The sequence below is a fragment of the Dermochelys coriacea genome, chromosome 3 (assembly GCF_009764565.3).
Source record: "Dermochelys coriacea isolate rDerCor1 chromosome 3, rDerCor1.pri.v4, whole genome shotgun sequence".
In the NCBI taxonomy this organism is placed as follows: domain Eukaryota; kingdom Metazoa; phylum Chordata; order Testudines; family Dermochelyidae; genus Dermochelys; species Dermochelys coriacea.
The window spans coordinates 140,582,731-140,595,720 of record NC_050070.1 but is presented as its reverse complement, the minus strand read 5'-3'; the positions used below and the strand labels follow the sequence as shown (position 1 = coordinate 140,595,720).

The following is a 12,990-nucleotide window of genomic DNA, read 5'->3' as shown; positions in this document are numbered from 1 at the left end:
GCCTTGAAAAAAAATTTGTCTTGCCTGAAACTGGGTCAAATTTGCCAATAGTTTCACACACCATTTTTTGGCAAATAAACTGTTGGTCTGAAAATTTTTGCTCAGCTCTACCCATAACTCCATCTGAAGTCAACGAGAACTGTGAGTGCTCAGCCCCTCTGATCATCAAGATGTAGGAGTCAGCTGCAGGTCACTGAAAATTAATTGCCAATTTTGCTTATAGCTTTTCTGACATTTTTATAGGGGGGTTAGTTGGTTCATATTTAAATCATTGCATTTATTGGCAAAATTAGTCCTTTTTTCATGTGTCTACAACTAATAGAGATGGGCCAAAACTGGCATCTTTGATCCAAATTTTTGATTTTCAGGGTGGGAAAGAGAAAACAATTTCCCATAATTCAGGGCTAAAAATCTCACAATGTTGTGACACTGTTCAATCCAATTCAGAATTGGATTCTGATGTAGTTAAATTAGTGCTAAAGCCTATAGAATAGAAGAGGATGTGATCCAGTTTTTTTATGAGTCATCCTATGCAATATAGGAAGGATAAAATTCTCTATTAAAGTCTACAGAATGGCTTATAACACCCACAGAACGGCTATTTATTAAATTCTATAAGGCTTCTCCAGGAAGGGCAATGTCCTTCTATTCTGTGTGCCTCTTAGCGCCAGGAGTATTGTCTCCCTATTGCTCTTCCACTGTTGGCGAGTCCACAGTGAGTCTTCCTGGCTGACTTCCTGACCTCCACATGCGGCTTATGTACCCATCCTTGGTTCCTTGGCCTGAAGAGAGAGATGGAAACTGGCAGCAGGGGGAACTGATCATGTTGGTAATAGACTGCCTCTCTGGCACAGAGGAAGGGAATGTTGGGGTTCACTCCAGGGAAAGTGTCTCCATATTCAAGAAATAAGCTAGCTCCTACATACTCAGCACTTGAGAATTAGCTAGGTTTCAGAGTAGCAGCCGTGTTAGTCTGTATTCGCAAAAAGAAAAGGAGTACTTGTGGCACCTTAGAGACTAACAAATTTATTAGAGCATAAGCTTTCGTGAGCTACAGCTCACTTCATCGGATGCATTTGGTGGAAAAAACAGAGGAGAGATTTATATACGCACACAGAGAACATGAAACAATGGGTTTATCATACACACTGTAAGGAGAGTGATCACTTAAGATAAGCCATCACCAGCAGCAGGGGGGGGAAAGGAGGAAAACCTTTCATGGTGACAAGCAAGGTAGGCTAATTCCAACAGTTAACAAGAATATCAGAGGAACAGTGGGGGGTGGGGTGGGGGGGAGAAATACCATGGGGAAATAGTTTTACTTTGTGTAATGACTCATCCATTCCCAGTCTCTATTCAAGCCTAAGTTAAATTGTATCCAGTTTGCAAATTAATTCCAATTCAGCAGTCTCTCATTGGAGTCTGTTTTTGAAGCTTTTTTGTTGAAGGATAGCCACTCTTAGGTCTGTGATCGAGTGACCAGAGAGATTGAAGTGTTCTCCAACTGGTTTTTGAATGTTATAATTCTTGACGTCTGATTTGTGTCCATTCATTCTTTTACGTAGAGACTGTCCAGTTTGGCCAATGTACATGGCAGAGGGGCATTGCTGGCACATGATGGCATATATCACATTGGTAGATGCGCGGGTGAACGAGCCTCTGATAGTGTGGCTGATGTGATTAGGCCCTATGATGGTATCCCCTGAATAGATATGTGGACAGAGTTGGCAACGGGCTTTGTTGCAAGGATAGGTTCCTGGGTTAGTGGTTCTGTTGTGTGGTGTGTGGTTGCTGGAGAGTATTTGCTTCAGACTGGGGGGCTGTCTGTAAGCAAGGACTGGCCTGTCTCCCAAGATCTGTGAGAGTGATGGGTCGTCCTTCAGGATAGGTTGTAGATCCTTGATGATGCGTTGGAGAGGTTTTAGTTGGGGGCTTAAGGTGATGGCTAGTGGCGTTCTGTTATTTTCTTTGTTGGGCCTGTCCTGTAGTAGGTGACTTCTGGGTACTCTTCTGGCTCTGTCAATCTGTTTCTTCACTTCAGCAGGTGGGTATTGTAGTTGTAGGAATGCATGATAGAGATCTTGTAGGTGTTTGTCTCTGTCTGAGGGGTTGGAGCAAATGCGGTTATATCGTAGCGCTTGGCTGTAGACAATGGATCGAGTGATATGATCTGGATGAAAGCTAGAGGCATGTAGGTAGGAATAGTGGTCAGTAGGTTTCCGATATAGGGTGGTGTTTATGTGACCATCGCTTATTAGCACCGTAGTGTCCAGGAAGTGGATCTCTTGTGTGGACTGGTCCAGGCTGAGGTTGATGGTGGGATGGAAATTGTTGAAATCATGGTGGAATTCCTCAAGAGCTTCTTTTCCATGGGTCCAGATGATGAAGATGTCATCAATGTAGCGCAAGTAGAGTAGGGGCATTAGGGGACAAGAGCTGAGGAAGCGTTGTTCTAAGTCAGCCATAAAAATGTTGGCATACTGTGGGGCCATGCGGGTACCCATCGCAGTGCCGCTGATTTGAAGGTATACATTGTCACCAAATGTGAAATAGTTATTAGCTAGTTTCCTAAAGACTTTAAGACACAGACAAAGAATTAAAAGTGTGCTACATGCTTTACAAAGTATGAAGACAAGTGGCAAAATGTTCAGAAGTGCCTAAAAATCAGATTTTAAAAAAGGTATTTAAATGCCTAAGTCCCACTGAAATCAATAGGAGCTTGGTATTTAGGTGCTTTTGAAAATCCCACTAGCTGTCTATTTGCATTTTCAGGCAGATAAATACCTTCTAATGTATGGCTCTAAGTGACATAGGAACCTAAGACTCATTGAAAGTCAATAGGAGACAGGATTCTAAGTGCCTAAATCACTTTTGAAAATGTCACTGAGGCTCAGGTACTTTTTTTAAACATTTTACGTAGGGTCCCTACCCAAAAGCTCACATTCAAAACAGGCAACTCAGATTGAGGAAGGGGGATCAATTAAAAAAACAAACACCCAGTTTTTATGTTTGTCTAGTTTGTTAACATTTTCTAAGGGAAGGACTAGATAAAGTCTATAGGCTCTACAATAACTGGTCCCTTTTAAAAAAAAAGTATTAATTATTGTAATTGGACCAATTTCTGTTGGTGAAAGAGTCAAGCTTTTGAGCTCCTCAGAGCTTGTCTCTTTCACCAACAGAGGTCGGTCCAATAAAAGATATTACGTCACCCACGTTGTGTCTCTCATATCCTGGGACCAACATGGCTACAACACCACCGCATACAACAAGTGATCTGAAAGAAGAGAGGATGTGGGTATGGCAGACAAAGCCAGCAAGCTGGATCCAGGCCCACCAGCCACATGGAAGACGGTTCAGAGAAGAGAGTAGGGAAAGAATAATAGGAACATGACAGTTAAGTCATGTAGATTGGTGTGACAGGGCAGCTGCCTCCAGAGCACCATCTCGTGGACAGAGGTCACTCTGCAGCACCCTGCCCTGTTTCCTCCACCTTCTCAGGACCCTCAGGAACTGCACTCTGCTAGCCTAAAGCTAAATTTAAAACATTCTCCCCTGGGGTCCAATTTATTTAGTCTTAGACAGTTTTGCCCACAAGACCCCAACGCTAGCATTCAATGTCTTTCTCCCCTTAGGTAGGGAGAATCCAGAGACTCCTTCTCAGCCCCCCTTCTCAGAAGCAGATTCCAGTTCAATCACCACTCCTAGGCTTTACCCAGGTAGAGCTCAACTTTCAGGGTCTGCCTTCCAAATTCCACTCGTGTCAAGGTCTTCTTCCTGCCTTAGCGGGCTATTCCCAGTCATCCTCGCTGGGGCAGCTCCCCTCATCTCAGGGTCTTCCCTGCAGGAGACTTTCCTCAGTCTTTACCACGGCTTCCTGAGCTCCCCCTTTCACTGCAGCCTCCCACTGCTCTTTATTGGGCAATGGCAATCACCTGACTCCTCTCAGGGGTGGCTTCTTAGTAAGCAGGGTTGGCTGGCCCCAGGCCTTCCATCCCTTAGGGCAAGTCAGCCTGTTACCCTTGGATAGAGCAAATTGGGGAGGAATGCTTAACCTTTGATATGGAATCATCTTCTAGTGTTGTAGTTTTTCCAGATTCTACATAGTTTCCAAAGTAATTTTTCATTGTTTAAGTCCCAGTTCAGAAAGCCCTTGAGCTGCAATAGGCCATGAGCTCATGCTTACCTTTAAACAGATGCCTAAGTGGTGTCCTGAATAGGGATGTGCTCCGAAATCGAGGACTATGTATACATGCTTAAATTTCTCATCCGAAGCATTCTTATATCAATCACAGCTATTAAACAGCTTTTTGTAGCTACTTAATAACCAATGATCACTATTTCATAGGCTGAATTAAATTTATATACGAAGATTCATTCCTGTAGGTGTAGTGTGGAACAAAACCCAAGTGAAGGAAAAGGAGTTCACCGTCAAGACCAGATCCTCCTCCCCACCCATCCTTCTCGTGCCTCGTGAAAGAAGAGACTAATTACATTGATTCTGCAGTTCAGCTGAAAGGGTCACCTGATAGAAATAATGCTGCTGTGATGTTAAATGGCTTATCTATCCTGGATTACTGCTTCCCTAGAGAGCTAGGACATAAAAATAGCTACAAAGATGATGGCTCGCATAACAAACACGATTAACTCTTGCCTAATTGCTCAACAATTTATCTGTGATAAAAGCAACTGCAAGATTCCTTTTCTCTCCCAGTTTAAAGGGTGCAAGTTTATACTCACCTTCACAATAGATTCAGCACAGACAGTGAGAACTTGATGAAAAGCCCTGTTGTAAGCCAGTACATTGATGTTTCTTTCGTGCGTTTGTGGAACCTGTTTGGTGTCTTGTATCATCCGGGTTAGAGGATAAATATCAATGACAGATGACCCTGTACATGGCAAGAGAGGTACTAATACATAACATTTATGTGACTGTGCAAACTGCCATTTGTGGAAATGGATCAACTCTATATAAACCATTGTATTTGATTTGAATTCTGCAAGAGAATATAGAGATACCTGTGGCCTGTATTAGTTCTAGAGAATTTCTGCTGTCTGAAGAAAAGTAGAAAATAGTCACAACTCTCAAGCACAATAAACAATCACTAAATAGGAATATTTATCATATTTTGCGGCCTTAGACAATCAATCTAATTTTTATGGGAGAGGCAACTCTAGCCCCCAGATCAATAGGAACTAAGGGATTTACAGGTCCAGAGTGGGCCAGTGTAGGAAGGAACAAATTGATTCCTCAATCCTGACTGATAGCAATCTCACTGAGTAAAGCAATCCCAGAAGTCAGTTCCTATTGAACAAAGCAAATCCGTCTGTAAGCTATGCTGTCTTTTCAATACCTTGGTTTATGCAGCACTGTAGGTGCGCATGGCACTTTGCAGACAAATAAAACCTACATCTCTTTGATCAGAGCATTTAAAGTCAAAATGAACCATGGCGTAGAAAATGAGAGAAGGTTGAATAAGGGTCAGTTTTCAACTGCATAAGTTCACACGCCTATTTGTGCAGTGTACACATCCAAGTTCCCATTTTATTTATTGTAACATAATTGAACTGGTACAAGACTTAGGTTCAGCAGTGGATTTGTAGGAGGAGAAGGTGTCTGCAAGATGCAGGGTATGATTCCAGACATATGGGACAATATTGGAGAAAACACCACTGTGCATCTGTCAAAATATGCAAATGGAGCATGTTAGAGAGTAGGACTCAGCCATAAACATCTGTATCTGTAATGATTTATGGACATCGGAAGATTAAAATCTGAAGCCTCCTATGTAAATACATGTCAAGTAGATGGCAGTGAGGATTAGTTCTCCTATGCATAACTTGGGTCTCTTGCCCTCTCTGGCAGTGAGGAGGAATTCATTTTACCTTTTAACAGAATCACTAGCAGGGCTTAGTGTTTAGTCATAATCATCTTTGTATGGATTGTAGAACAGTTTGGCGAGACTGAGTTGAGACAATCCTCAGCTGAGGAAATATCCAACTATGTATCTGCTAATCCTATAGGATTTAAAACTTTAAATGACCCTTTTCACATACAACGATTTCACTGGCCTTCAGAATAAGATGACACAAACTTTAAGAGACTCAATCAAATGCCAGACTAAACAGAAAGGTCAGGCAGATTAACATCCTTTACAGGAATGTAGGGCGCTTCTGCTGAATCATCCTGGACACATGTGGTAATCCCCCTTCAAGAAGGCTCAAAGTAATTGACAAATCAGACTGGTAGGTAGGTCCAGTTATCTCAAATGTTGAGGTACAAGTGGTGGTATCCTCTCTTTGGAGGGAAACCCTACAAATAGCCAAACCTAGGAGGAAGCTCAGCTGCACTTTATGTTACTGAGTCATTGTTTGATTTACCAGCTAAGCCAAACTGCAAAAAGAGTCCGTGCACTCTAAATGGGGTCAGCCCTTTCACAATAGGTATTTAATTTGGCAACATGGGCTTGTTGTTAAAACTCCGGGTTTAGAGTCAGCAGTTTGAGGTTCTATTCCCTAATGCTGCTACTCATTAACTATGCAACCTTGGGCAAGTGACAAGTACTATGGGATCCAAATATATGTAAAATATGGGAATCAATAGACTAGATGGACATTTAATAGTTTTCTACATCTCAAATTCTGCACAGGTTTAAGATAAATACTAAGTCTTCTCTTCCCATCCCCTATACCCCATACAATACTCCTTATGGTAGAGGTTTAAAGAAATAAAACACAGGACATGCAACACTGGGCTGCAGCAAATTGGGATTCTTCCCTGGGGCCAATACTTTCACCCCAGCCACAGCGTTCAAACTATTGCTAATGCTGAGACTTTAGTAGCAACCGAAGATCAGGTCTGCTAATGCTCCACAGCCTGGGAAAGGGAGGAATCCTCACATACCTGTACCAGTGAAGATGCCCAGCACCCAACTCAGCTACATGGGGTGCATGCTGGGAGATAAACACTGGGCTAAATGTCACTCAGCTGTGATTTATACCATGTAACTCCCAGTGACTTCATTGGAATTACTCTATTTATACTCATATAACAGAGCTTAATTTGGCCTCTTTAATAAAGTCCAAAATTTGTTATCACTCAGCTGAAGCCTATTAACAAAAGGGACACAACTATTTATTTTCTTCCATACACAAAACTGAAAATAGATCTTCATTAGAGTGATCAATAGTGCATTAAGAATACTGTTGTTTGGGTGTAAAATGGGAGGCAAGCATTCTGTCAGATTCTTAGCTAACGCTTTCAGAACAGGTCCAGAAGATCTAAGCAGTGCATTTCCATCTCTGCAGAAGCACTAAGACTGCTGTCTGAATCTCCAATGTCCTCTGTCACTTCAAAGTTTCAGAAATATGAAATAAGTTTGTTCTTTCCAAGAGACAGTGGAGTGCCCAGAAAATAGTGTTGACACCATGGTCAGTGTTCTGTTTTCTATACAATTGTCTTCTTCAAAAGAACAACAACAACAAAACAACCAAAACTTTCAGAAATATAGAATTAGTGAGAAACTGTCACCACCAAGGCTTTGAAAAAAAAGTGTATGTTCTTACCTCATGTTAACTAAGGCAAGGTAAAAATCTTAGTGAAGACATGGCAGTTTGTAGTTTTTAAATGTTAGCAGGTTAAGGTAAAGATTATACAAGAATCTAGGGTTTACTTCAGTGAGGACAAACTTCAAGATACAATGAACCAAGTATTTAAATAAGAACATTAGAACGGCCATAGTGGGTCAGATCAATGGTCCATCTAGCCCAGTATCCTGTTTTCTGACACTGGCCAATGCCAGATGCTTCAAAGGGAATGAACAGACCAGGGCAATCATCAAGTGATCCATCTCCTGTCATCTAGTCCCAGCATTTGACAGTCACTGGCTAAGGACACCCAGAGCAAGGGGTTGCATCCCTGATCATCTTGGCTAATAGCCATTGATGGACTTATCCTCCATGAAATTATCAAGTTCTTTTTCTAATCCAGTTATAGTTTTGGCCTTTACAACATCCCTTGGCACCAAGTTCCACAGATTTCTGTATCATCTGCAAACTTGGCCACTTCACTGTTTATCCCTTTTTCCAGATAATTTATGAATAAGCTGAACATGTTGAAATGGGCAGCCTTCCATTCCTCCCTGTTTCTAAGATAAGTTGTTAACATCTTCCCCCAGAAAAAGCAAGAAGCTTCACTGGAAGGTGGGAAGAGAACCTGCCACATCACAAAGAGTGTGTTTGAACTGCCAGGCCAGAAGGGAGGGGTGACAGCTGGACCCCATTATATCAGCCAGGAGCCTTTAAAAGGAAAAGTGTAGGTCATGCAGGAAGCTCTTGTTCTCATGTAAGAACACACTTTTTCTGGCGCCCAGACTGACAGGATCCTGCCTACAGAGCTCTTAACCCAGCAGTCTGGAGGACAAGACACTCTGAACTCGAGTGTCTTAGGAACTGACTGTGGTTGTAACATTCTCTGAAGAACAGTGACATGGGGAGAGATCCCTTTCAAGGGATTTAAATAAACAACAACAGATGGCAGGGCTGAAAGAGGGTGTAACTAGTTTCATTTTCCTGAAGAGGGGCTCAGCTTTCAAAAATTTGGGAAACTTGTCTTGAGAGAGATCATCTTCTGTGACTGTCATCTTAAGCCTCTTATGCATATTCCAAATTAAAAGGAAAACCAGATTTTATATATAAAATGAAACTCCTCCACCACATCAAATGGAGGGATGCCAAATAGCCTTCATCTGTAAATGCCTCATTAGCCAAGTGTAGAAAATTACTGTCATGTCCTAGATTTCTGCACATCCCCCATATCTAACTTTCTCTACTGTCAGGCCATGCTGCTGTCACCTTCTTCAGTGATTTTCAGAATATGGAAAATCAAAAATTAAAATGAGGGGGAATGTGTTTCTCATTCACTAATTATGTCTACACACCTGTAATAAGCGTGCTATGGTTATTGTCAAATATCATGGCATAGATCTGCATTTCTGTAGGTTTCCCCTGACTATCGTGGAAGATCTGCAGCAGCGAAAGGGTCTGAATATCCCACACTCTGAAAACCTGGAGGAAAAAGAAAGGTGCATGGGTGTCACTATTATATTTCCAACTATTAATAATTTGTATTACTGTAGCAGTTAGCAGCCCCAACAAAGGTCAGGGCCCCACTGCATTACATAATGCACAAACACATAGTCTGAGACAGTCCCTGTCCTGAAGAATTTACAATCTAAATAGACAAGAGAGACCAAAAGAGCAGCGGTATCCCATTTAATAGAGGGTAAACTGAGCACAGAGATGGAATTGCCCAATGTCTCAGAAGCAGTCTGTGACAGAGCTAGGATCTTAATCTCATGATAAGCACTGGATGGGAAATGTTTGAGTTCAAACTTTCCTGGCTCAGTTTGGTACAAAAAATTGAAATCTCAAAAATTTTCCATACAAAAAAAATTGGGGTTTTTGGTTTATCGGTTTGGATCAATCTAAATGTTTCATTCTGGTACTTTTGAAATATCTTGTGATGCTGACCTCTTTTTTTAATCAACGTTTTAGTCTAGTTAGTGTACATTTTGAAACAAAGTGGTTTTGAACTGGGAAACCAGGTTTTTTTTTAAAGTGTCGAAACTAAAAACATTGATAATTTTTTTGGGGGAGGGGGAATTGAGTTGGGAGATTCATCAAAACTGAGCTGGTTTCATGAAGTTTCAGTTTCAAGGAATATGTGCTTTTTGATGAAAATTCTCAATGTGTCCCACTCCTGAGTCTTAGTCTACTGCCTTAACAAGATTGCCTCGACTTTCCTCTACTTTACCCTTCTCATATATGTGCTGATAAAAAAAAAAACCAGATACTAGATGACAGTATTTTCAACATTGTGGCCAGGTTCTCCAATGACAGACCAGGTATACAGTACTTCAACTATAGTCAGTAAGATTTATTTACATAAATGAATCCAACAAAAAAAGAATGAACAAAAGTGATTTAAGCCAGAGCACTTAAATACACCCTGCCCCCCCACATCCCTCACTGAAGTAGCCCCCAGAGATCCACACACACACTGCTCTCAGTACTACCATGTTATGTCATAATTCCATGTTTTAGCACAAAGGATTTCCCAATAATACAGACATATTATACCACTAAAAGTTATTCTACCATCACTAGCAACTTTAGGCACAGATACATGTCTAGTCTCCTTCAACAGCCAAACTATGTAATCTTTTCATGTATGTGCAAGTTACTTGGAGTAATTAAAAAGCATCATTAGATTATACTGGGTAAACCCAGCTTTGATCTATGGCAGGGTGATGTGTCTATTGTTGAAATATACACACAAGATGTGTTAACTCTTATCTTTCCACTGGAAGAAAAGGTTGGGATGGTTCTGTAGTGTGACAAGTGATTTAAGATTTTTGAATGAAATACTCTGTAATCATCAGTCCTTTTAATACACCAGTAAAAAGCACACTGATTACTCAGCAGTTAACAGATTTTTGTTAAACCTTCATTTTAAATCTATTTTGTTAAACCTTCTATTTGTAAAATGTCACTGGCACTAGAGGGCAAAGTTACAAGTAAATATTACTTTTTATCTTTTTTATTTATTGAGTCCCAGAAATTCCAGGGGACTCCGCTTGTGTCAAAACTAGAAATAATCTGATTAGGATCCTGGAGTTTCTGCTGTATGTTGTGAGCCAGATGCCTGCCTAATGCCTTTTTGAGGTCGTTTAATATCACATGCGTTGCGCAATACCTGTGACTGCTTGATCTCCCACCCTATATAGAATCCCATGGGAACCAGAGGAATTCAGATGATCAGAGCTCAGATTATCAGAGCTCAGTCAGCAAAGGAAACAACACCTCACCTGCAGAAAACACATTTCAAATTCCAGATATCCAAAAAAAAATTTTAATGGATATTTGAAGCTATGTCCAATGCATCTATTTTATACACACAAACATCTCACCTGAAAGGTCTTCAGTTGTGGCCCCTCTCCATCAATGATCAATAGTTAATATTCTCTGCATAAATGGAGTGAAATAATCCATATTCACGGGCCCAAGGATACCACCACACATAGATGGGTCTATGAGCCAGAATCATGGAACCACTGTAGTTCTGCCAATGCTCACAATTTTACTGAGAGTCTCTCAGTATTTGGTGGCTTTCTTAAAGCCCCATCTGCTAGAGTCAAGAGCCTGCATGGGCATCTTAACTTTCATTTTAAAAAAAAGTTTCTAGCCTTCAGGTTTACAAAGAAAAGCTTGAAAATGTGAAGCAGTGCTCCCTAAAGGCTCTAGCAGGCTAACAGAGAACCTGAGATTTGTTTTATTTATTTTTGAAAAAAGCACACCTCATGAACTTTAAGACAATCTTATTATTGGGAGGGTGGGTGGAAGGGACTCACGATTTTTAAATACTACATTGGGTGAAAGTTTGTGTCCTGTATTATTGAGGAGGTCGGGTGATTATATTGGTCCCTTCTAGCCTTGAAATATGTGAATCTATGCCTCATGCTTGGAGTGGGGAAGGAAGGAACAGCCCTATCTGTCTGGGGGTGCTGAGGGCATTGTAACTTCACAGTGCAGGGGCAGACATAATACCCTAGAAGCACGAGGGGGGAGTGCACATATTCACCGTTGCTACATCTATACTGTTGGCATATATACTGCTAACCAGTCTGTACATAAGGGAGAGAGAGACCATATCCATGCTGTCATATCCATTCTGGGATTTGCAACACTGTGGTCAGTGCTGGGCAGCCCCTTCCTCAACTTTCTTGAAGAGTTTCAAGTTATAGAAGTGTCTGTATCTTATTTTCCTAGCACACTCACACAAAACTCCCACAATTTAGAAAGAAACAGAGGGGGAAGGTGATGACATGCATGCAAAACAAAATTCTGAGGATTGTCTTCATTTGCTAGGAGCGGTTACATCTATACATGAGAAAGAATGGAGTACTTGTGGCACCTTAGAGACTAACAAATTTATTTGAGCATAAGCTTTCGTGAGCTACAGCTCAAAGTGAGCTGTAGCTCACGAAAGCTTATTCTCTAATAAATTTGTTAGTCTCTAAGGTGCCACAAGTATTCCTTTTCTTTTTGCGAATACAGACTAATACGGCTGCTACTCTGAAACATGAGAAAGAATGTGATCTTGTGGCTAAAGCTCTGGACTGGGACTTGGGAAAAGTGGGTTCTGTTTCCCACTCTCCCACAAATTTCCTGTGTGACCTTAGGCAACTCACTTCACCTCTATGCCTTGGTCCGTAAAGTGAGGATAATGATACTTTCCTACCTCACAGAAATTCTGAGACTAAATCAATGATTTCTGAGGAGCTCAGAGGTGAAGAGCATGAAAGTCTTCCAAATAAATGTGCCAGAGACAGGTTTCATTTAGTCTTTCCCCAAAAGGGAGCGCCGCAGCAGGGCCATGTTTATTTTGTATATTAAAATGTTTTACACTCATGCTATACAGTACATGCTTAAATGGCTCCTCAAATCTTGAATCAAAACAGATAATATAAGACACCTTGAAAAATAGGGCAGCCACATCCACAGCTAGAGAAACATACAGAGTTTAGATATCTGCAGGCTTTGGTGACGCTGCAACAGAGCCATGAGCAGCTACAGGCATAGATATAGTGTAAGCTATGGGGCTGCTGCACCAGTCCAGGAGGGAGCAATTCCATGCCATGTAGTCTATTTCCGTGCCCTTGCTTTAGGTCACAATTTATTGATTGGACCAAATCTTAGGCATAATTATTTCCTCTGCCCCCAGGGGCTATAATTCACAAAGACATTTTCTTCTCTCTCAGCCTCTCCAGGTCCTTGCCCTAATCCAAGAACTCATGCAAGCGGGGTGCTGTAACAATTTTTATAGTGTGGGTTCAAATGATGGAAACCATGTGTTTGTTGTTACTACTTCAAGCCAGGGGGTGTGGCAGCACCCCCAGCACCCTAGTTCCAGCATGCCAGAGCTTCTCTACA

At 41.3% G+C, this 12,990-nt stretch overlaps 1 protein-coding gene and 1 long non-coding RNA gene across 3 annotated transcripts in view; one reads left to right on the top strand and one right to left on the bottom strand.

The window, feature by feature from the left end:
• The window catches only part of WDR64 (WD repeat domain 64), a 146,420-nt gene that overhangs the window by 47,352 nt on the left and 86,078 nt on the right, over window positions 1-12,990 (bottom strand). The window contains 2 exon segments of the mRNA XM_038395210.2: window positions 4,738-4,886; window positions 8,937-9,063. Of these exon segments, the coding sequence (XP_038251138.2) occupies window positions 4,738-4,886; window positions 8,937-9,063 (276 nt within the window).
• Window positions 1-12,990, top strand: part of LOC122459430 — a 124,197-nt gene that overhangs the window by 73,771 nt on the left and 37,436 nt on the right. The gene's annotated exons all lie outside the window — the stretch shown is intronic.